The sequence below is a fragment of the Lactuca serriola genome, chromosome 9, assembly GCF_051521515.1.
Source record: "Lactuca serriola cultivar US96UC23 chromosome 9, Lser_US96UC23_V15, whole genome shotgun sequence".
Lineage (NCBI taxonomy): Eukaryota > Viridiplantae > Streptophyta > Magnoliopsida > Asterales > Asteraceae > Lactuca > Lactuca serriola.
In genome coordinates this window covers 196,270,297-196,296,328 of record NC_136416.1, presented here as the reverse complement: position 1 = coordinate 196,296,328, position 26,032 = coordinate 196,270,297, and the positions used below count along the sequence as shown (strand labels likewise).

The 26,032-nt window shown below is 35.3% G+C and overlaps 3 protein-coding genes across 3 annotated transcripts; 2 read left to right on the top strand and 1 right to left on the bottom strand.

Annotated features, from left to right (window-relative positions):
- The first annotated feature begins 355 nt into the window (after positions 1 to 355).
- On the top strand, positions 356 to 3,708 carry LOC145076431 (uncharacterized). The gene is made up of 6 exons (XM_079022306.1): positions 356 to 464; positions 2,652 to 2,746; positions 2,804 to 2,878; positions 2,972 to 3,080; positions 3,183 to 3,438; positions 3,519 to 3,708. The coding sequence occupies exons 1-6, from the start codon at positions 356 to 358 to the stop codon at positions 3,706 to 3,708; spliced, it is 834 nt and encodes a 277-aa protein (XP_078878432.1).
- A 13,037-nt stretch (positions 3,709 to 16,745) lies between these two features.
- LOC145077127 (uncharacterized) lies at positions 16,746 to 17,934 on the top strand. The gene has a single exon (XM_079022901.1). The coding sequence runs from the start codon at positions 16,840 to 16,842 to the stop codon at positions 17,791 to 17,793; it is 954 nt and encodes a 317-aa protein (XP_078879027.1). The 5' UTR covers positions 16,746 to 16,839; the 3' UTR covers positions 17,794 to 17,934.
- A 5,296-nt stretch (positions 17,935 to 23,230) lies between these two features.
- Positions 23,231 to 24,587, bottom strand: LOC145077118 (uncharacterized). Its single transcript, XM_079022894.1, has 3 exons — positions 24,349 to 24,587; positions 23,696 to 24,109; positions 23,231 to 23,604 (listed from the first exon to the last, which is right to left on the bottom strand). Exons 1-3 carry the CDS (start codon positions 24,526 to 24,528, stop codon positions 23,548 to 23,550), a joined length of 651 nt encoding a protein of 216 aa, XP_078879020.1. The 5' UTR covers positions 24,529 to 24,587; the 3' UTR covers positions 23,231 to 23,547.
- Positions 24,588 to 26,032: the final 1,445 nt, after the last annotated feature.

Here is a 26,032-nt window from a genome sequence, read left to right as displayed (position 1 = left end):
CGTTAAAAGTTTGAATGGGGTCACTGGACTTAAACATGTGCCTTCCATTCCCGTTGGAGACTTTTTCATTTAGCAACCCCAAATCTAATACACTTCTATAGCTGCCACCACAATATGAGAGTTCCCCCAGCCGTCGTTGCATCCCAGGATCCGATCGCCACATATTGTCGTCCGCTACTCCGCTGTCGAGGTCGCAAATCGCCGGAGGAGCACCAGAATAGTCCAGCGCCGTGTTGCTCCAAGCCGCCAGCGAAGCTGTGAACCGCAAGATCCGACTGCCGCCTGCGACCTTGCCCTTGAAGCGCCATCGCAGCCCTAGCTGTCCGAGTTGATGTGGTAGGACGGAAGAAACACCATGGCGGATGCCAAGGTGGTTGAAGACGACGTCAATCCCGTGTGCCGCCACTCTTGGCGTGCCTACGCTTTTTTTTGCCGCTGCAATGTGACCACCAACTCCTTTCTAGGTGGCTGTAGCTGGTGACATCCTCCTCCGATCGCCTTATGCCACCACAAGGTGCCTGTCTGCGCTACCGCCGCCTACCGTGACAAGATTTCAATTGGGGGTGTGTTTCTTTCGTGTTTCAGCCCATATGGTTGTGTGTTTTTGTGTTGTTGATCAGGTGGGGGTGCGTTTTTTTCGATGGAACCATGGAAAAACCACCATGGCTACCAACCATAGTGGCTGCCACCCTTTACCACCACCGGCCACCATAAGGTGGCTGTGTATGTGTTTATTTGGTTTAGTGTGTGTGTGTTTATTTTGAGATTTATCATTGTAAAGTGTAAGTTACAAATTGGAATAATGAAAGGAAAAATCAAACCACCACCGTGAGGTGGTGGCTGCCGCCACCGGCCGCCGTGTCAGGTGCTAGTGTGCTTGCCTCGTTGATTTCGATTCGTTTAGGGTGTTTGAAACCCTAATGGGCCCAATAAGACTTAATGGGCTTAATAAAACCTTAATGGACCCTAATGAAACCTTAATGGGCTTAATAATATTCTAGTGGGCTTAATAGGCCCAATAAAGCCCTAATTGATCTAAAAGCCCAACAAATTAATTAATGGGCTAGTATTGGGTTGGAAACCCTAATTAGGGTTTGGAAAACCCTAATGCCAATGAAACCCTAAATTTAAGAATTAATCGGGTCACACACACACAAGAATTATTTAATAACTTGAGATATTAAATAATAAACTTTGGCAAGGATTAATCTAAGCGATAATGGACTTAATGGATTAAGTCCTTAATGGGTTAAGTAGGAAACTTAACCCTAATCATCATTTTATGTGAAACCCTAATTTCACTTGGGTTTATTGTTGGGCCTTTCTTTCGGGCCTTGATGATTGGGTTATTAAATGGGTTATCCAATATCAAGCATTTAGACTAGAATAATTTAATGGGCCTAGGGTAAGGCCCATGTAAGAGGCTTGGGCCCAATTTGGAAAATTGGGCCATAGATGGGCCATACTTGGGCCTTAATTATTATATGATGTTGGGCCTCAGAATGAGACCATGTATAGGCCTAGGCCCAATTTGGAAAATTGGACCATGTGTTGGGCTTTGATCCATAATTGACTTTGGGCCCATGGATCGAGCCTTGGTCTTGAATAAGCCAAGCTAGGGGTAATGTAGTAATTACCCAAAGAATGTACTTATGGTTATGTATTGGGACCCAATTATTAATTGGGTGTTATTTTGGTGTTGACAGTTCGGGAATCTGTCAGCCAACAACTGGGGTCGAGTCTTCGGGACTTCAGCAAGAGTGGGATTGTGTCTTCGGGACTTCAACAATGTAAGGTGAGTTACCTTCCAGTAGCGGTGGGTCTATGGCCACAATGTCGGCCCACCAGTAGGAGCTGTATGTTAGATGATTATCTTTGTGATATCATCTAGGTTTGCTACTACCTGATATATTATATGCTGGCATGATATGTATATGTGATAGTAGTAGAGTTCGGTTGTTAGGACCGAAGGGTAGGTCAGACACCCCAGATATGTCTGACAATATGCGATGATATGTTTATATGCTGACATGATATGTTATATGTGATAGTGGTAGTAGGAGGGGAATAGTCCCCAAGTTCGGTCGTTAGGACTGAAGGGTAGATCGGACACCCCAGATATGGCTGATAATATGTTATGTTATGATATATGTGATAGTAGCAGTAGAGGGTGAAATAATCCCCGAGGATCGGTTGTTCGGACCGATGGGTAGTCAGCACCCCAGAATGGCTTGACATGGGTAGTCAGCACCCCATAACGGCTTGACACGGGTAGGTCGGCACCCTAGAATGGCCGTACCGGGTAGGTCGGGCACCCCATAATTGTCCGGCAGTATGTATGATATGTGATTGTATGGTATGTGGTATGATGGGGGAACTCACTAAGCTTCGTGCTTACGGTTTTCAGTTTTGGTTTCAGGTACTTCGTGTTTAAAGGAAATGAGTCGGCTTGATCGCAGCGCATCACACTATAGTTTTCCGCACATGAGATCTTTGGGATTACACTCTAATATTATTTTATGATAACATGTTTGATTATTTCTACTTTGGTTTGTCATGACATAATATTACAGATGTTTTGTAACACTGTTGGTTTTAAAATGACGTAATTAAAAATGAAATTTTTTGCCTGTATTTTTGGGATGTTACAGGATGTAGAAGGGTAATAGGACTAGATGGTAGTTTCTTGAAGGGGCAGGTTAAGGGGGAGATTTTAACTGCTATTGGGAGGGATGCAGACAACCATGTATACCCAATAGCATGGGCAGTTGTGAATGTTGAGAATAAGGACAACTGGACCTAGTTCATTGATAATTTGGTTGCTGATTTGGATCTTGGTGCTGGCAATGGATTGGTTGTTATCTCAGACCAACACAAGGTACCACAACATACACTAGTATACAATATATATTTGTATGTTACAGTCATTAATATTTACATGTGTTGTGTTGTGTTTGTTTGTTAATTATAGGGACTTTTACAGGCTGTGGCAGACCTATTCCCTAATGTTGAGCACATAAAATGTGCTAGACACATCTTTGCAAACTTTAGAAAGAAATTCACAGGATTAGAGCTAAAGAGTTTGTTCTGGGAAGCTGCTATGAGTACAGTAGAAGGGGGCTTTCTTGCTACAATGGAGAAGATAAAGAAGATAACAGAAACATGATACAATTATCTTATAGCAAGGAAACTTGAAACTTGGTGCAGAGCCTTCTTTTCTCATGGGTATGCTTGTGAAGCAGTAGAGAATGGGGTTGCAGAATGCTTCAATGCCATGATCAAACAAATAAGGAAGAAGCCTATAATCACAATGCTTGAGGAAATAAGGATTCTCCTTATGAAAAGGTTTTTTCATCAAGGTCAAGAGGCCACCAAATGGAGGGGTAATTATGGGCCTAACATACAACTGAAGCTTAATGAATTTGGGAAAGATATGAGGTAATATAAGTTTTTATTGGCATGTATCCAAAAATATTAAGTATGTATTTATATGTGTACTTTGTTTGTTTTGTGTGTAGGTTGTGGAGAATGGTGCCAAGTGGTGGTGATGTGTTTGAGACTAGGTATGGCTACAATGGATACAAGGTTGATTTAGCTAATCACACTTGCACCTGCAACTTGTGGATGTTGTCGGGCATACCATGTGTGCATAGTCAAGCTGCAATCAACTATGTACACAAAGATCCAAGTGAATTCATTTCTTCTTAGTTCCACAAGGACAAATATGTTGCAACCTACAGTTAGAAGATACAACCTATTGGTGGAAGCAACTTCTGGCTAATGACTGAGTTTATTAAACCATTACCACCCCTAGTCAGAAGGATGTCTGGAAGACCCAAAGTAAATAGAGTGAAGCATGCATCTGAATCAGAAGATGCCAAATACCCCTCTCAAAGGTTAAAGGTTACTAGGACTGTGAGGTGTGGAAAGTGCCAACAACTTAGGCATAATAAGATTTCATGCACAAATGATGAGGTACCTAAGCCACCTATCCTAAAAAGGAAGATTGGAAGACCTAGGAAAGATGGGGGAGGCCAACCTATTATTGATCAATTCCCTCCAGTTGAGCCTGCTATACCAAGAAGTGATGTTGCTCCTCCTACAGTTTCACAATGTGGTGATCAAGTTGGTGGGCCTGATGTACCAAGAAGTGATGTTACTCCTCCCCCAGTTTCAGAATCCGGTACTCAAGTAGGTGGCCCTAATGTTAGTCCTCTGAAAAGGACTAAGATGATGGCAAGGAGAGGAGGGAAAACTAAAGTGTCTGGATCTAGGAACAAAACACCAAAGAAAACACCTAATGGTAAGAAACATAAGAGTAATGCAAAGGAGGATGTATCCCTAACATGTGATGAGGATTTTGTTGATGTGACAACCTGAAATTTATCCCGTCACAGTAAACCCTTTTCCGCAAATAAAACTCGCTTTATTAAATTGTTCCGTTAACCATTTGGGATCAGGCAAATTAAATTAGAACTTTTATTATGACTTCATAAGGGTCGGAACAAATTAGAAACACATGAAACACCCTCAATATTCCCTTAAAAAGTTTTAGTTACAAACAAATCAAATTACGACCATTTAATCGGGAACGACCATAAGCCCTGTTTAACGTTGGTATCGGGTAGATTTGCACCGGGCTGCAAAATCAACCCCTATATAAGGGTGAGTGAACCTCATTCATACTCTTTCCACTCTCTCTACCCTCTCTCTCTCTCTACAAAGCCGATTTTGATCCAAAAACGCCCCTTTCGAGCTCCATAATCGTAAGTAATCTATCCTAGCTTGTTGATTAGCTTGTTTAACTTGCAAATTCGTTTTTAAAACATCAAAAAGTAGAAAAATCTTGTGTTTATGGCCCAAGAACAACCTCAAACCGCAAACACCCATAAATGGGGTTTTGAAACCCCAAAACCCTTCCAAATCACTCCTAGTGCTTAGCTATGAATTAGGGGCTTGCATGTACGAGTTTAGAACACCAAAATCTTGTCACTTGAGGATTAAACATGAGTTTACGGCCCAAGAACATTCTTGGACCGTAAACCCTCCTTCACATGTCGTAAACACCATTTAAGGTGTTAAATTTCCCCTTAAACAACTCCTATGGCTTGGAATAATGTCTAGAACCAACCACCATCGAAGTAGGAACCTTAAACACCAAGGAAACCATGACCTTAGGAGATTACGGCTGTAAACCCCCCAAGGATTGGTCCCTTGGCCGTAAACTCCTCTAAGGAGGTCAAATGATGCCCTAACTCCCCTATATGGCTTGGAATAATGCATAGAAACTTGTATTCTTTCATTTAAGACCTTAAATCATGAAGTAAGGGGACAAGTAAGAGTTTACGGCCATAAACTCTATGTTTACAGCCGTAAACTCCCATAAATGATCCATTTGAGGACTTAACCACTTCCTATGCCCCAGAATTGAACCTAACCTGATTCCACAAGTGTTATAAGACCTTTGAGCAACCAAGAACACACCACCCATGAGTTTACGGCCATAAACTCATGGGGATATGTTCATTGGGCTGAAATCTCCCCAAAGAGTTTACTCTTGAAGAGTAAACTCCCTAACTAGGCCATACACCCCCTTATTGCAACCCAATAGCCTCCTAGCACTTGACCAAAGTGTTTTCCGCACATTAGGATACTTATACGTGTTTAATTAGTGTAATAATCACTAATTATATGTAAACATATGTCTTCATATGTTACTAGGACATTAAGATTGTTCAAGTCTTTACTTGACACCGAGCACTCAACCGACACTTCCATCCGATCCACTCGTTACAGGTGAGTTCATACCCCTGAAATAACCTTTTAAATGATTTTAACTGCTTTTATGGGGGGGGGGGGGGAATACAAGTTGAACTGTACAATTATTAGATAAATCACATGTGATTAATAACTGTATAGCAAAATAGATTTTGCATGTTAAACTGTTTTATCCAGCTTAAGATTTCCAAATCATGTTTTCGAATCTTGTTAAGGTATGAATATCCCTTTTTAGATCATTAAAGGTTATCCAAAGTTTTTCAAAGTTTGTTTAAAAAGAGACATCCAGTCGTAATTTCTTATTAAAAGGATTTCCAAAGGTTTTCTTCACTTAAACTGTTTTATAAAAATCATTTTCAAAGCTGTTTATGAAAGGTTTTTCAAAGGGTTTCCAAAGGTTTTCAAATCTTGTTTTACAAAATGACATCAAGTCGTAAATTTCTCAAGTGTAAAGGTTTTCCAAAGGTTTTACCAAAGTCTTCTTCTATGCTTTTATTTCGTTAAATGCATGCCTATATTTGTATAGTTATATAAATAATGTTTAAAGGACATAGGAAGGCTAGTTTGCCCTATTTCCTTTTCCTCGTTTGGATGTGGTCTGGTGGGTATCGGATATCCCCCCAAAGGTCGTTTAACTATTAATTATATATCATGTATACATGTATGGACATAAAAGCTCTCTCAGCCAGTTCATCGCCTTGAGTAGTAAAGGCATCCTTTCATTATTCATGTTTCTAGAACCCTAGTAACTATTATAGTAATAGTTAGGAGACTCTATCTCTCTCTCTCTCTCACAGTACAAAGAATTACTTAGTTCGTTAGGAAATCAATAGTCAATCATTAGGGTTTCTGAGTATCTCTGAAGTTACCTTATCATTCGTATCTTTAAGGAAATAGGCATAATCATGGCATACCTATATATATATATATATATATATATATATATATATATATATATATATCCTCATATATAAATACCTTCCTAGTTACACACTAGGTCACGTTTTAAATCATTAAATAAACCTAGTTAGGATTAAGGACACTTTATTAGACTTTGCGAGGCGTATTGATTCATTCAATACCACCTGGAGTCTGTATCTCACTATATTAGACTTTGCGAGGCGTATTGATTCATTCAATACCACCTGGAGTCTGTATCTCACTCTATTAGACTTTGCGAGGCGTATTGATTCATTCAATACCACCTGGAGTCTGTATCTCACTCTATTAGGTATTGATTCATTCAATACCACTTGGAGTCTGTATCTCACTCTCTTAGACTTTTCGAGGCGTATTGATTCATTCAATACCACCTGGAGTCTGTATCTCACTCTCTTAGACTTTGCGGGGCGTATTGATTCATTCAATACCACCTGGAGTCTGTATCTCACTCTCTTAGACTTTGCGAGGTATATTGATTTATTCAATACCACCTGGAGTCTGTATCTCACTCTCTTAGACTTTGCGAGTCGTATTGGTTCATTCAATGCCACCTGGAGTCTATGTTATATTTACTTTTAGCCAGTAGTGTTACTGCTTAAGTAAAATATTATTTTCCCCTAGTATTTTTACTTGTGATTTTCTCACAATTCCTTTAAAGTCAAAATTGTATTTTGGTAATGATAGTATTTTGGGGAAATCACTCCTTAAAACATAAATCTGTCGAGTCTTGGTAGAAGACTGCTTTTATTTAGAAAATATAGGATTTTATGGAAAGAACGCTAATACACCGTAGATTCTAGATTACTATCTTTCATAAAGTTATTTTGAATAAAAACGTGTATTTATACAAATGACACTAAATACTTATGAACTCACCAGCATTATAAAAATGCTGATACTCGCTTTCAAAATAACTTGTATTCTCATGTCATCGATAGACAGGTACATCCCGGGAGCTTTTGCGGAGACAGCCTAGTACCGAGCTGCATCCATATTATTTTTTGTATTACTTTGATATTGATATGAAATGTAACCTATGTAAAGTTATTACTATTAATGCAATGGTTGTTGTACTTTGATTACTATACTGCATATGTTGTGATACTTGACATGACGTCATCCACCCCAGAACGTTTACGCCGTTCCGGTTTTGAGGTGTGACAGATTGGTATCAGAGCACTGTTTATAGTGAGCTCAGTATATCAATTCATAAAAGATATACAGCCTATAAATACATAGGGATAAAACACTCTGACCAAGAATTATAATTTAAAATATAACCATATTTTACCAAAGTATAAGAACCTCCAGAATCTAAACATTCGAACAAAAGTATCACAAGAAGAACAAAATAAAAGTCTTTGGATGTTGACCATTACCGTCAAACCTGGGCGGTTATGTAATCGTAAGCTGGAATAAATGTACCTGATCAACTACTTTTATTTGAGATGCGAACATGTGCTTGGGAGTGATGGTGGTGTGCAACGAATCTGAAACTTACCAAATAGGAATGCTAGAGCCAAACATAAAGTTTAAAATACTATGGGAGTATTTTGGAATACTAAAAGACTCACATTAATCCCATAATCATATTCAGAAGTTAAGAATCAAACAAGAAATTAAAATACCATAGGGGTATTTTAGGATCCATAGATAACCTTGTGTGAAAAACTAAAAAGATCCTTATTGGTATACCTATGATTACAGAGGATATACTTTTAAGGTTATATATACAATAAGGATCCCATAGACTAAGAATGTGTTGTTTCGCTCTACTTCCTTTTCCCCGTTGGGATGTGGATATAGAGTAGTATCACATATTCGAAGGCCTATCGGATCTAAGTTAGATATAATTTGTGTACCCTATGTAATTGTAGCAGGACTCGATATGGATCACCCAGTGAAATGTTAATAATCTCTTAGGATTCTCTAGACATTTCCATTCTCGCACGAACCCTGTAGAAAACCTTATCCACTTCAGTGTTCGACAGAAAAGTTGATTCAGACCCAGAAGAAGTTCATTAAGAAGATTTCCAGTTCGGAAAGAAATGAACTAGGACGAGACTATTGAAACCACTAAGTGCCTATACCTTTTAGGGATATCGGTGGGAAATTCGCTTGAACTTCCTAGATTTCTAGTCATCCATCATGAAGCGATGACACTCAGAGTCAGAATCGAAAGTAAGACGGAGTAGAAATTCAATATGTCTTCATGAGAAGAGAACCCTAGGTAACTACCCGAAGAAAACCAACGCCGGTCCCAGTCAAGGATAAGAGGTAGACAGAGGGAGCCAATACATGGAACCCGAGAAGTGTCTTTTCCTCGTTATTGTCGCGCTAATACACCCATAAAATAATACAATTTAGTGAGTTAGTGATTACACTACTTACACTATGTGTTAGGTAAATCGCCTTTTCCCATCACAAGTAATACGATTAGATCGGATTTCAAAACCTCGATTGAGGGTGTTTAAGTAGTTGTTGCCTTAGAACTTGAACCAGAAGAACATGAAGGTGCTAGAAATTGATGAGGTGCAACAGGATGAACATAATGTGTTTGTTGAGCTGAGAAAGCATTATTTGTTGATATTCCTAGATTAGCAGTAGAATAGGAATTCACATGGTTGATTTCACGCTGCTTATCATCCATGTCACATGCATTGATTATAGCCATCACTTCTACAAGGGAAAGCTTGCTCAGATCTCTAGTCTTCTTGATCACTGACACATTTATGTCCCAGCTATGTAGAAGAGAACTCATCAGCTTCTTGTTAATCTTTGTGCATGGTAGATTGATCCCAGTCGTACTCATCTCAATAGTGAGAGTAATAAACCTCTACAACTAAACTTCAAGAGACTCCCCTAGAACATGATTTAATAAATTGAACCTCTATCGAAGCAGGTCCTGTCTGCTCTGCCTCATGTCCTCATTTCCCTCATAAACCTCAATCAAAGCTTCCCATAAATCCTTTGCAGACGTGTATTCCCTAAAGCCTTGGGCAATTACAGGAGATATGGACATGGTAAGAGTGGAAAGAGCTCTGTCATGTTCTTCAAGCTTTTTAAAGTCCTCATCCGTGTAGTTCTCTATCTTTTTATCAACAACAATTTTAGCTTGATCATCCAAAGTTGTAGTAATCCTGTCTGGACCTCTGAGAATGCTCCTCCATATCTTGGCATCCTTCATTTTAATGTACTTCTCAATGATGAATTTCCATTCCGGAAACCCATCAGCAGACAAAAGTCGAGTAATGCGAGTGGCAATCCCCATAATAGAATCCAACTCCAGATGCATTTAACTATTGTACTAAGATTCCATTTTATTAGCAAAAATAGAGAACACCCAACAATTGAAATCCGACCGAAAACAAGGAAAGTCAACAGGAGAGTTGACCGAGAACAAAGAAAAGTTGACCGGAAACTTAATGATTTCGGCCGAGAACTAAAACCAAAAGGATCTTATTTCTTGAACAGATTTCAGTCTAAACGTTGACCAAAAAACTTGATTTTTAACCAAAACCCCTTTAGGATGTTGGAACCGAAAACCTTGATTTCTTATTAGGAAGTTACCGAAATCCCTTAAATTTCATGATTTCAATTGATAAGGATCCAATACAATCCTGATATTTCAAATGAAGATCCACGAAGAACACGATGAATGCCAAGAATTCCAAGAACAGCTAATCGATAAACAACCAAAATTTTATCAGTTTAAATCAAAACTTATCAATTTTCGATTAAACCAAATATATCAAATCAGTTAAAAACGAGTCCCCAAAGTCCTTTTATCGATTGATACCTTAACAAAGCTCTGATATCAATTGTAAGTCCCAAAACAGTTTGCTCAATAGATATCTATCAAACTATCTAAATAATGCATAATATAAATCAGATAGTGATTCAAGAACATGCAAATAACTCTCAATGCATACGATTTTATTGAATGAAATCATCTGGTACACAAGAATGCTCTTAACTGTCGAATACCACAAAGATTGAACAACTAACACTCCTAGACGGCTGAAAACTATTTATATGAACCTAATACAAAGCCTTAACACGGCCTAAACCCAATACGAATGAAATCACCATAGTGATTTTGGTCCCTAAAACTGAAAACCCAATAAATCCATTAACATAAATATATCTAAGCCCAAATAAATTATAATTCCAACATAAACTATTTAAAGAAACCCTTTCAAAGATGAAAACAATTTTTGTTAGACTCCACCACATATACATCAGGAAGATTATCTTTAAGGGACACCAACCACATTAGATATCCTTCCAAAACAAGGCTTTGTCACCTACACCCATCATCCTAACAAAAAGACTTTCAAAAGTGACACCAAGATCTACTAAATCACAATTAATATTACAAATATTAAGCCAAACATCCGAATCAACTTTTGGCCAACGGCTTACCATCCACAAGAGAAAGATTATGCAACGCCTTAATACACTTCAACCACAACCCATTACACCCCATTTTTAACTTCCACAACCACATCGCGAGAATGGAGAGATTCAAAGTGTTTAAACAACCAATACCCAACCCACCCTTTGATTTCACATTAGTAACTTTATTCCAAGATACCCAAAATATTTTCTTCTTTTTGGATCTTCTAAGAATTAGATTGAGAATAGAATGTAGAGAAGATATTCATGTTAATGTGTGTTGTATTGATGAATTATGAATTACACATATATACAGAGTATAAAGGCTACCTGTCTTACTGTTAACTCTAACTAACATCTAACAGCTATAGTTAAACTAATTGTACATTGGTTAAGCTAAATATGGTGTAACAAACTGAGCTGAATTGACACGTGCTGACTGATCTGAGTTTTAATATGCCCCCCTCAAGTTAAACCTTGGTGAATATCTCTAAGGTTTAACTTGAATAACAAATTCTGAAATTGTGGTTGACATAATGCTTTTGTAAAAATATCAGCAGCCTGCTCCTTTGTTGAAATGTGTTTTGGTCTAACAAATCCTATCTTATATTGATCACGAACTAGATGACAATCAATATCAAGATGCTTCGTCCTTTCATGAAAGATGGGATTTTCTGTAATATGAATCGCTGCCTTATTATCACACCATAATGTCACAGGAATATGCATCTTGATCTTCAAATCTCTGAGGATGTAACTGATCCACAAGGGCTCACAAACTGTTGCTGCTAGGCTCCTATATTCTGCTTCGCATGATGATCTAGACACTGTTTTTTGTTTCTTGGTCTTCCATGAAATTAAAGAAGAACCAAGAAATATACAGTATCCTGTTAGTGACCTTCTAGTATCTTTGCATGAAGCCTAGTCAGAGTCACAATAGGCTAAAATTGTTATGTCTGAAGACTTTTTATCGAAAAACAACCCTTTTGAAGGAGTTCCTTTCAAGTACTTTAGCACCTGTAATGCAACTTTCCAATGTGTATCTGTTAGTGAGTGCAAGAACTGACTTAATTGTTGAACAGCATGGCTTATATCTGGTCTTGTAAAGTTCAAATATAGCAATTTTCCAACTAATTTTCTATACTTCTCTGGTTCCTTCATAAGCACTCCTCCTTGTATACTTAAATGCATGTTCTTGATTGATGGTGTTGAGGCTGGTTTAGCTCCAATTAATCCAACTTCAGATAATATATCAAGAACATATTTTCTTTGATTAACATATAATCCTTCCTCTGTTTTTAATAGCTCAATACCCAAGAAGTAACTAGCATTTCCAAGGTCTTTTATTATAAAAGCCTTGTGTAAGTAATCTTTAACTTCATCAATCTTGTCTTGATTAGGTCCAGTTATTAAAACATCATCTACATATACCATTAAAGCAATGAATGATTGATTTTCACCTTTTGTGAATAAGCAATGATCATGTGAAGACTGTTGGAATCCAAAATCCAAGAGTTTGTTACAAAACTCTATATGTCATTGCCTACTTGCCTGTTTGAGACCATAAAGTGACTTATTCAGCTTGCAAACCTCTCCTTTCTTTTCTTTCTCATATCCTTGTGGTGGCTGCATATACACTTCTTCATCCAAAAAACACATTTCAACAAAGGAGCAGGCTGCTGATATTTTTACAAAAGCATTATGTCAACCACAATTTCACACTTTGATTGATCTCAGCACCATTATCATTCAAATGATGGTTGTTTTCTTAGTCTTGTTCCTGCTCTAAGATTTTGAACTTCAGTGGTATTATTGTAATTTTCAAAAAATTCTTCAATTTCTTCACTGCTTGTTTCTTCTTCTAATGGTGCTTCAAAATTTTCATTTTCATTGATGAGATCAATATCATCTGAGTTGTAATCATGAGAAGGAATAAAATCTTGAGTTTGAACTTCAAAAGCTTGTCCCTGTTCTTGTACTATATTTGGTAATACAATGTTTTCACCCAACACGATTTCCTTTGCATTTTTGTATGGAAAATGAGATTCATAGAAGATGACATCTCTAGACATAATAATCTTCTTTTCTTTCAAATCATATAACTTGTAAGCTCTGATACCATTCTAAGAATTAGATTGAGAATAGAATGTAGAGAAGATATTCATGTCAATGTGTGTTGTATTGATGAATTATGAATTACACATATATACAGAGTATAAAGGCTACCTGTCTAACTGTTAACTCTAACTGACATCTAACAGCTATAGTTAAACTAACTGTACATTGGTTAAGCTAACTATGGTGTAACAAACTGAACTGAATTGACACATGCTGACTGATCTGAGTTTTGATAGGATCCCCCTCCCCAAAGAAATCTTCTCCAGATACAAAGTCAAGAAGAACAATGATCCTTTTAGGTGCCCGGAATCTACCCTAATAAATGAGAATGATTTTGCCAAATGTCATTCTCTCATGCAACTAGCCACGTGTCATTTTGTTATAATTTTGAAATATATTTATTTTCCACTTGTCAATTACTTCAATTTTCATTTCCAAATATATCATTAATTTAGTTTCTATAAATTAAACCTACTATAATTACTATTAATTTCAAATTTTAGATATTAAAATTAAATTAAATTTACAGTTTAAACATTTATGCTTAACATTTTGTTATAATTAATTCGTTTAGTACACAGGTCGGATAACTAAATATATAATTTTATTTTTTGCATTTTTTTCTTATAATTTTCATTTGTTTTAAATTTCAAATTCAAATAAACTTTTTAATCGTTCATACTTAACATTTTGTTTTAATCAACCCGTATAATATACGGGTCTCACAACTAGTATATAAATATTACATAATATTTACCAAAAATAAGAAAAATGACATACGACAAAAAGGTATTATGTTTCTATTCATGTATTATACAAGAAATTTTAATATAAAAATTCTAATATGTAATATTTTTTATCGATCTTATTTTCCTTCTGGTCACATTAAGTGGGTTGTTGAGATTTGCTGTGAATTAAGTATAATTAACTATAATGAAAATGCAAATAATTTGGGGCCACGAATGAAGTCATAAATGAAAATAAAATAAAATAAATTCAAGTACATTGTACCTCTAAACATGTTTAAGTTTGCATGAAGTCTTATTATTCTCCAAATGAGAAAAAGTCATATCTCATACAAAATATAATATATCATTCTACTAGGTAAATTGTTTGTAGTATGAAAAAGCCATTAAATTTTTTCGTCAGACAATAATTTATTATTATTATTATTATTATTATTATTATTATTATTATTATTATTATTCAAAGATAGCTAAATGTGAACATATTGTAATTAAGGATTAACTTATAATGAACTAGACGTGAAGCAAAAGGGGAACGTTGCTTAAGTAACATGTAATATTTTAGAATATGTATTTAAAATGTGAAACCATTCGAAGTAAATATTATAAAAGGATAGATGGTGATTTTTCCAAAGTATTCATCCACATAATACATAATTAACGTTTAAATTTTGATACTACTTGGTCTCTATAATCATGTAGATTCGTATAAAGTAACTCCAAGGCCTCATGTTCGTAATGTGGGATTATTAGGTGCACAAAAACTGACCAGAAAATCATTGTTAGTGAAGTTATCTTTTGAAAAAATAAAATAAATAAATAATTAAAAAAAAAAATTTACAGCTAACGTAAAAGTTAATAAAACATATATTTTATATGTATAAATCAATTTTACACCTCTTAAATCGGACATGTCACAAACATCTATCTTCAAAAAAATATGGATTTTAATTATTAGTACTAAAAAGCTAATTTTCAAAATCCGACAACAAATTAAATGGGAACAAGAAAAAAAAAAAAGAATTCTCATATATTTATGTTATATGTCTAGAATCGAAAGTACAGAGATGATATGGTATAATCATATGATAGTTTTCTTGACTTTTGTTCTATGATTAAAATACTGATGTATCTTATTTGACACCTTTTCATAGTACAAATACATAATAATATATAAAAAAATAAAAAGCTGAAAACAATGTTTTGTCCTTCAATTGGACATGCCCTTACTAAATTATTTTTCGTATATTATTAACTTTTAAATTAGTTGAAACGTGTATATGATACAAGTATGACCAAGAATAATGAGTTTTACCGGTTTTCGACGTTGTTTTCGGCCAAACATGAGTTTTTCGGTTATCTTCTCCGGTCAAACTCAATTTTTCAGCAATGTTTTCGGCCAATCAATCCCTATAGAAATCGAATTGAAGCAGCAAAACACTCTCCCTTTCTCTCTTATTTTTCTGCCTTGTTAATGGCCAACAACACCTCCTTTGGAGGTGTTGTTTCCTCGAAAATCATCAAGAGGCAGCAGCCTCTTGCTCCACCTCCTTCCTGTTGATTGAAGCAACAAAACACCCCGTGAAAATCGTTGTTCTGTTCTACTCCTTACCTCCCTCATTCTTCTTTAATTTCAATCAAGAAACCCTCCATCGGAGGTGGTGTCTTCCGGCAGTCAAGAGGGTAATAGGCCCCCGACCGTTCTTCTCCTCCCTTCTCGTTCGAATCCACACCAACAAACTCTCCCTGATCATCACTGATTTGCCTTGCCCCTCCCCTTCGTGTTTTCTACGAACATCTGTAGAAGAACAGCCAAGAAGGCCACCGGAGCAATCCATTCGCTGCAACAGCTTCTGGAATAGCCCCCTAAGCTTAGGTCGTTCATAGATGCTATTTCGAGTTTGGCCGGAAACATCGCCGGAAAATCGAGTTTGACCTGAGAAGATGACTGGAAAACTCATGTTTGGCTAAAAGCAACGTCGTAAACTAGCAAAACTCACTGTTATCGTTCATACTGGTATAATGTACACGTTTCAACAAGTTCAATGGCTAATATAACATGAAAATTAATTTAATAACAAAATGTAACCAAAAACTAAAATACGGTGCACTCTCAAATCATTATCCGTTTATCTTTTGCACCTTCTTTTTAGAAACATGACATAAGATGGTATGTCATTTGTTCATTTTTTTTCACGGAGTCAAATAATCTAAAACGTTCAAAAAGGTAATATATACCATGATATCTAATGGTTAGTAACTAAAAGTATTTAAAAAAACATAATTAATCTCGGAAGAAAAAAATAAAGTCAAAAAAGCAATACCAATAAAGTCAAAAGGTTTTTTTGTCCGCATGTGATTAGAAAATGTCCTTTGCCAAAGAACAAACTCGTGCTTTTCCAGCAATTAAAATATATTCACAAAATGGATAACATCTTTCATATGCTTTGATTTATAAAATATACTGATCTTTTATAATTATACTTGTACAAATTTTTTTTTCGTTTAAATTATGTTTGTGCTACATCATATAATTGACATTGATCTCTTTATTCTTTAATAAATAAAATAATTTACGAAAATATATTTATATTTTTCTAAATGTTAAACGTGACATATTACTTTATAAAATTCGAACATAAGTCGCTTACATTAACAAAAGAGGGTGAACAAACACCAATTGTCCATTATTATTTTTTGGCGGGCGTATTATTTATTAATTAATTTTAAATATAAAAATAAACTAATTAGTTGAAAGCAAACGAAGGCGGCTGATGACTGATCGCCGTTCATTTTTCATACATATAAACTCACTCATCGTCCTCGAAAAGACGCCACCGCACTTTCAGCAACCACCATGGATCCGCAGCTGTTAATCCCGTCGTCGGCACCCATCGACTTCAACTTTGACAGCACCTCCACCTCCCCGTACGCCACCGCACCTTCAAGCCCCAAAATTTTACTTTCCAGTTTCTTTTACAGTGCACCGACTAGCCCAGTCGGCGTTTCTCCGATGGACCCAGAAGCTGCTGATGATTTCCAATCCACAGAACCTTTCGAAAGTTGTGACGAAAATCATGAACAGAAAAACTCGGATTATTACGAAGAAGGTTATGATACAGATTTTGCTTTTGATTTCAGTGGACAGTTGGAAAGGCCATTGATCTCCGCCGCCGATGAGCTATTTTACGGCGGAAAGATCAAGCCGTTAGATCCACAACCACTACTACAACCATCAAAAGATCTTACTCTTCCCAGATCACCGAAGTTATATCCTGTGAATTACAAAAAGAAATATTCTGAACCTTTCTCAAATGCATTGAATCAAAGTCCACGAGGAAGAGAAAGAACGATTACCACCACCAGAAACAAAACATCACAGTCCTTATCTCCGATGAGGGTTTCCGACATATTATTAGATCATCAGAAGGTCTCAAGTACAAATCAATCATCTCCGTTTGGTTTCATGTGGTACAATAAATGGAACCTCAAGAACCTATTACTTTTCCGGAGCACATCGGAGGGAAGTGCAGCAACAAGCGACGACCCATTAAAGAAATACGCGATGATAACGAAGGGAGAACAGGATACAAGGAACTCAAGCTTTAGAAGCAGCGATGGCGGTGGTTCTGTAGGTGGGTCGTCGAGGAGGAGCATGAAGAGGAAGGTTTCAGCCCATGAAATACATTACACGGCCAACAGGGCAATGGCGGAGGAGATGAAGAACAAGACATTCTTGCCGTACAAATCTGGGTTGCTAGGTTGCTTAGGGTTCAGTCACAATCTTCGTGAAGTCTCTCGAGGAAGATGATGTTCGTGTGATTCATTGTTCATGGTATGAATCCGGATCGAGTGTAGTATTTTCTGATTTTATTGATTCTTTTTCTTTGATATAATGTAAAGTTTGTTAAAAGATTTTACTAATGATTACATATTTAGATGATTTACTATATATACCAATTACCAAGTTAAAATGATCTACCAAGTTGGAATCTTTGGTTATTAGATACAATAAACTGCGTCTTAGTTTTCATATTTCGATCCAATAATATTCTTCATATTCGCAATCTGTCATCCTTCTCTAATACTCGGTTTGTTATGTTGTTCACCATGAAATAACTTCATTATCTTCATCATTGATCAAGGGAGATCCCTATCTCCTTGACTATATGTATGATGGTGTTTAGAGGATTTGGTTGGAATTGGAATTGAATTTTGACCAATTCCTACTTTGGTAAAAAAATATAATAAAGATAATTTAAATCCAATAAATTCCACCGAAATGCCTTCAGTAAAGGTTTTTTTTTTAAATCCTGCACGTACCCTTGCAATTCAATTCTAGAATTTTATAAATTCGGTAAAAAAAAATAATAAATAAATAAACTTAAGCTTTAATCCTGAGAAAGCCTAATGCATAATGGTCTTTAATTTATTTTATTAACCCTTTTAAAAACTTACAACAATTGATTTACTGAGTTTTAAAAGTTATAATACATTAGGTCTCTTATTAGCTTCTATAACTTGAGGTTTATCTCGATTATATAATAATCATAATATGGTAAATATATGATTTATAATATAATGATTTATAAATTATACATTAAATCAATGCTTTTCTTTTGTAAATATAAAAGTAAAATTATATGCGGCACCAATATTTCTTGCATTAAAAATCGTAAGTTGCATGAAAGAGGAAATATACCTATGAAAAGTGAATTTTATGTCCATTGTAGAGGAGACTAGCATGCATTTTTGTCATCATTATATGCATGTTTGCTGTTTCCTTTTTTTTCATCCTCATACACGGTAAAGCACACGTATCCACAGAAAAAAGTTAGTATGCGTAAATTTTGATTTACTAACTTCATAGAGTTCATTCTTTTGCTACATCATCTTCTTTTTAGGATCCATACGAATCTATAATTTTTTCCAAAAATGCATTGAATTTTATAAAGTTCAATAAAATGTTACAAAATATAATTTATAGTAAATATTTAAGAATTATAGACTTTCCTTTTTCCCATTGAAGAGTTCAATGGTCATTGAACTTCAAATCCATTGAATGCTAAGGTGACATCTCACAATGGTTTCATCCATTGAATGACACATAGACTTGACACCTCATTCAACTCTTCCATTGAACTCACCATTGTGAATGTTCTAAGTTTGATAGGATCGAACTGTTTAATTTTGTTTTATTTTTACAAACAATTGATGCATTAAATATAAATATTAAAATTATATTCTTACATTAATAATCTTTTTTTTTAAAAAAACCAAGCTCAAAAGTTATTTTTTTTTTTTTTGGGAAAATGAACTTTCTTGACAAAAGTACTAATCATCCACTATCAACATAATACTATGTCTCGTTGTCAAGGAGTCAATGAAGACGGACCTTCATGACTACAAAGAGGATTTGAATATGAATCAATGAGTCACTTATCACATTTTCTAGTTTCCACATTGTATTACCTAATTACCACAATCAAAGTGGTTAAGTTCTGTAAAGTGATGAAAAATGTAGTTAATTATGACTAATTGCTAATTGAATTGGCATTTTGTCATTCTTAATGATTCATGCTACATACCACTTTTGGGTAAATAAAGACAATTTAACTTTTGAAAAGCATGGAGTTAAAGCGTACTCCTTTCTTGGGTTACTCGCTCACAAATGAGTCGGTGTAACAATAACACTCGACACTTCAAGCTTTTGGTTGAAGTAAAAGATTTCAAACTTAAAAGTAATAAACCAACATAATATTCCCGACAAATTTAAAACCAAGATGAAATTATTTTTAATCCACAAATTATATCTTATGTAATGTTCAAAGTTCCTGTTCTTTTTTTATCAACATGGAATGAGTTATATCAAACATTCTATTTGGGATCAACTTAAAACCATGATAATTTTATCATTATGTGTTATCGTTCAAAATATATATATATATATATATATATATATATATATATATATATATATATATATATATATATATATATATATATATATGATGATGATGATGATGAAAGTTATTAATTAACAACCTAATACCTACAAGGCTTTAAACTTCTTATTTTCTATCGATATGAAACAAGTTCTTACAATTCCCTCACTCAAACAACTTATGTAATCACCAAGTCTATATACTATACCCGAAATCATTAGTGGAAGAGTTTCATTGGTTGCCAACTCATTGTATCTCGAGAGAGTATTTCTTTGATACCATTCGGTAACACCTCACACGCTAAAAAATTGATTGTATATGACAAACACTTATAGGTATCTTAAGACTCATTACAGACCTTGTTGTTGACTCGGTTCTAATATAATCATAATTCATAATCGTATATCTATTTGTAGGATCATAGGCTCTATATCGAGACCTTAATAACCATGTGCCCACATTTAAATATATTTTTAGCATGTAATAAATATTAAAGCAAAACATACATTAATCTTGCATAAAAAAATGATTGCTCACATTCTTTATTTTGAAAATACTTATACCTTGAAAATTATTTAAATTCAAAATATTCTTAATTAAAAATATTTTCTTAACCATGATCGATGATCTGTAACTCGAGCTCCAGACCTTGAAATTGAAATTCCAACAGTCAAAACTTCAATATATGTTTTGGGAAGCTGCTCTCCAAATTTCTTGACGATACACCGGTTGAATCATCAGGGATCGTCCAAGCATTGCTGAAAGGTAGGGCTGGCAATTCTCGACACGACACGCGACACGACCCACGACACGACACGAAATAAACGGGTTTGGGTTGAGTTTTTCAACCCACCAACCCGCCAACCCGTTTATATTGTTAATAAAAAAATTATTTTATTTTTAAATGTATTTATGTATCAAGTATTAATATTTAATAAGTATTATATAATATATACCATTTATTCATAGACCATTTGACTGTTTCGACATTATAACTCGTGGTGGATGGTCTAATGTCATAAGTCGTAACCTATAAGGCTAAGTTTGTAACATGTTTCTATGAATGTTTTTAGTTTTCATTTTGGATGTTTAAGACTTAAATATCTAAAATTCGGACCCATGAACCCAAATCTGACCCACGAACCTGCCAACTTATGAACCCGTATAAATAAATGGGTTGGTGGGTCATATATGGGTTTATGTTCCAAACCCGCCAACCCGTGACCCGCCAACCCGTGACCCGCCAACACGTGACCTATATATTTAAATGGGTCGTGTTTGGGTTGGCATATTTTGACCCGCCAACCCGCCAACACGCGACACGCCAACCCGAACACGACACGATTGTCAGGCCTACTGAAAGGTCTTCAAAATTCCAAAGCAAAATGGTTATTAGGGTTAAGTTGTGTTTAAGGGTTCTTAAGTGGCTAACAAAATTCTACCTAAGACCCCAATTGTACCTTTTGCAATATTTTGACTTTAAGTCCTCAATTCTCATTTCAGTTCATCATAGTTCCAACTATCATCGATTTGACCTTCAAGTAATTATAATTTCATTTCATACTCCCCTATACTTAGTCTTGAACTATAAAATTAACTATTAAAAATTCAAATATCCAAATTTGTAACCCCACACTTTAATTTTATGACCCATAATTATAACTATTTAAATTAAATGGAAATTAGGGTGTTACACGTATCCGACCAATCGTTGATGGAAGCAGGCGGAAAAGGAATACAATCTTTAAAGATGGTCGTCGTTCGATCACCAGCTCCTTCGTACACCCTAATGAATGTTACACCCCAATGAATGGAAGGAAAAATATCTAACGGTGTAGTATGTTCCCTGTTTCCATAGGGAACATGAAATGGATTTCCAGGGAAGAGGGAAGCAATCATGGAGGCAACGAAGATGATAATGATCTGGATTAGGCATGATGAAATTCGAATTAACCCCAAACAGCAAACACACTTGGACGTAAAATAGTGAAACAAATAGCCTACATGTAACGAAATCGGCTTCAAGTCAAGCAACGGACACAAATCGGCTCTACCCCAGCCGTAGGACGCAAAACTAGAAACAACTAAGGGCAAAACTGACACTGTTCATAGCTCGCATATGTATTAATATATTATATAATAGTTAACAAATTTAGATCAAATTTTATGTATTATTGTATAACATTTTCATTTTTCATTACCATTTTTTATTTTATTAATTTTACCTGACATTATATTATGATTAATATGTGCCTAAATTATTTTGTATTATAACGACAATATAATAATTATGTCATTTTTAAACAATGTATTATAATAAAAAAATAAAATTAAAATGTTGTGAATTAATGAATATATTTGATATTTATTGTATTTCGTTGTAGTTAAAATGGGAAAATATTAAAAAAAATTCAAAAAAATATTAATGTTTGCAGAAATTAAAAAAAAAAAAAGGTATTCGAAGAACAAAAAAAAAAGAGGCATTCGAAAAAAATGATGTTTTTTAGTCTAAATGTATGAAGATGTTTAGTTTACAATTGCATCAACAAGAGGATGGATAGACCTTTTTAGGTATGAGGTTATCTAAAAAACAAACAATCTGCAAAAGCTAATAACTAATGTCTGGATATGGTCTGCACGGCGCAGACAAAAGATATCAAAAAGATCCGCAGATAAAAAACAAACACCACCTTAATGTCATTTCCTCGATTGAGGATGATACCGGTTGAGGATGATACGCGAAGAAAGTCCCTAGAATCCACATTTGTCGATGGGCTTAGAAGACCGGTTTTTGTGCATATGTATGTTTGTTGAAAATTTGGTTGCATAAAATACATTTGTTAAAAGTTGCTAAAAATAAAGCATATCAAACTTACTAAAATTAAGTATCGATGAATTATAAGGCTTGAGTTGTCATCAAACTAAGAACAACAACACCCACAAGGAACAAATGCAAGATGTCCGTATTTTGCAACAGGTGGTACTTAGCGCACAAAAGGGAAAGTTGCAACTTCCCTATTCGGTTACATGTAACCGGAAGTCCTCAAAAAAGGCTATGAAAGCAACAGGAGATGAAATAGGAGATACATGTACACGATGAAAGTGTATAATCATAAATGCGTGTTTATATTTATTTATGAATATGTTGGTATGTAGACATTATATGTAGAAGCCTTAGTTTTTAGGTGTATATATCCATATATGAATATGGTTGTATTTTGCTATATATCTACATGATGGTTTACAATATAAACAATTATCTAACAATCTATTTCTTAATTCAACAGACTGAAGAAGTAAAAATAAAAAATAAAAATGATACCAGATAGGAAATTGTTTCGAGGTAAAAGGGAAGGATAAAGCATTCCTCTACATATCATGAAACATCTTTGGATGATGCAATACATGAACAATTTGCTTATGGATAACCCAAAAAGTTTGTATATACAGTAGAGTTTGTGTATATTCATTTGTGAATATAGTTGTATTCTTCTACACTCGTTTTAAGAAAATAACTAGATTCCTAAAGAAAAGAAAGTATTGTATCAGATCTGCACCATTGATTCGTCTGCCAGAAGTTGCTTCCAAATTTTGGCAACCAAGGCATTGATCAATCATCATCAATCTCCATTTGCAAGAGACACGTTTGGATCTTCTTCATCAGAATCAAACTCAACCTACATGAAAGTTGTATCAATATCACAAAATACTTTGGAAAATGAATTAAAATCACAAATATATTAATGGGAACAAAAAAAAAGGAATTACATTTTCATCTCTGAACCACCCTCCATGGCAATCACGTTTCCAACCAGCAGATGTAAACTTGAGTTCTCTCTCCCTTCTTTCTCGATAATCTAATGGCATCTTCACAATATCCTTACCAGATGCCTCAGTTTCACCAAATCTTGAAGTGGTTGAATCATATGGTGCATTCTCAGAAATCGAGCATCTAGATTGGCTGTAATTTGCGCTACTTTGTTCAATATAACCATGGTGAAGTACCTCAAAAGCAGCCTTTCGTGTTTTTTCAATCAAAGGTTTGCTAGCTAAGTTTGTCTTGCTCATGGAAGTAGAATCAAGTGAAAAGGCCATTCGCTTATTCAACTCCTTTTGTCTTTCTTCTTCTCTTTGTTTGAGCCTCATTTCTGCATCAACATGTCGTCTTGCTTTCACGTGCATCTGCAAATTGATTTCCAAATATCAGTTTTCGATTAATTATACTAAATCGGAAGTTCACAATTACAAACGAAAAGCTTGATGGATGAATCCCTAAATCGAGGATGGATTACGCCCAAATCGACATTAACGAGAATTACAATGAACTCATCAAAATCGAACATAAAGGGATATGCTAATACTAAGTTGAAAATGATTATTTAGGGTTAGAGTAAGGGTTAAGAGGGGAATAGGAAACATACTGAGAGCATGAGAGCAGTATCGAGGACGGGATTATGAGGGCAGATGAGGCAGGCATATTTTCCGGTAGGAAGCTTTCTGTAGGAAGAATGATCGGCGGCTGTATCCAGCAGAAGATCGTCGACTCTCCTCTTCCGGTACTGTGCTTCTCTCCCCCAACTGTCTCCTCCGAACACGCTCATTGATTTGATTCAAAACTATGCAGTACTTACGAGGACAAGGTTTTGATTTTGGGGTAAATTACATGAATGGTCGGTTTGGCGTAGTCTGAAGCTTGGTCCAAAAAAAAAAAAAAAAAATTTGGTCCTTACCAAACTTTAAAAAGACTTTATTGCCCTTGTATATTTTCTTTCTGATTAATTTAATATTTTTTAAATTATGTATTAGTTAATGACATTGTTTAATATATAGATGGTCCCACCATCTCACCCCTCCACAAGATGTATTGTATCAAACCTTTGTATCATTTCTTCATTCATTTTACCTTTTCTTCATGGATCTCTAAAAGAACAGCCGCATCTCTTCTATACCTATGCTTGCCGGAAAAATCCACCATCGTCGGCAACCCTTCATCTCCTTCGTCTCTTTGTCTCCACCAATCTTCTAACACCTAAAAAAAATAGAAATTCATGTCTCTCACATGTAAAGCTCGATATACAGAAGATGTAATCTTCCATGGAAACCTAGTGAGACCTCCATCACTCTCTTCTGTCAAACCACGATGACTTGGATATTTCCAACGTCTAAGAACCTAACGAATAGAGTTTTGAAGAAGGTTGATTTGGGGTATTTGATTATTTACAAATCCATTGTCTTGAATCCTTCTTCGTCTTGGGTTTCTATGTAGCTTAAATATTTCAAGTTCATATTTATTCTTAATAAGAGTTTCATTGTGGGATTTTGAAGGTGAAAAGTTCTATATATGGTTACGGTGGAACAAGAAATCAAAATGCAAATATGATGGGTTTTTGGCATCTGAAGGATTCATTTTTGAAGGAAGAAATCGGTTTCGAAGTGAAAAGTTTGAAGGTCTTTTGGCAACTGATTTGGATTCGATTTTGAAGCTTTTTAGAGATCTTTTGCAATGTTGTTGTAGACGATAAAGTGGTTCTTTAATTATTTTGGATTTCCAGAGATCCGGGAGCTAAATTTGATTTAGATTTGCTTTGATTCATGTCTGAAAGAACTTTTTTTTGGTTTCCATGTTCGTGAACTAATGGTATTTATTTTGTATTTGGTTCGACTCAAGTTTGTTAGATTTGATTTTCTTGCATTTCTTATTTCCTTGTAACGAACAAAAAAGTTTTCCGGTATGATTCTATTTGGGAAAATGACACAAATGTTCTACGAACTTTCTAGGGTTTATTGAGTCCCTAAAGTTTTTTGCGGGCTTTATGGGTCCCTGAACTAGGATATGACCTGCTCTTTTAGTCCCTGTCAACTTATAATAGTCGGTTCAGTGACCTTTTAGACCAAAAAAAACTCACATCGTGCCCCTATAAAGCCAAAAAATTAAGTCCGGGGATCAATTTGTACCAAAAAAACTCTCCTTCTTTTCTTCTAAACCTGATTCACACTCAATTTGTACCCTCCCAAGGAATCGATTGCTACTCTTCTTTCCGTCTTCACCCCGATTGTGACACACACTCAGTAAAGGTCACAAACCTCTTCCCCTTCTAATCGATT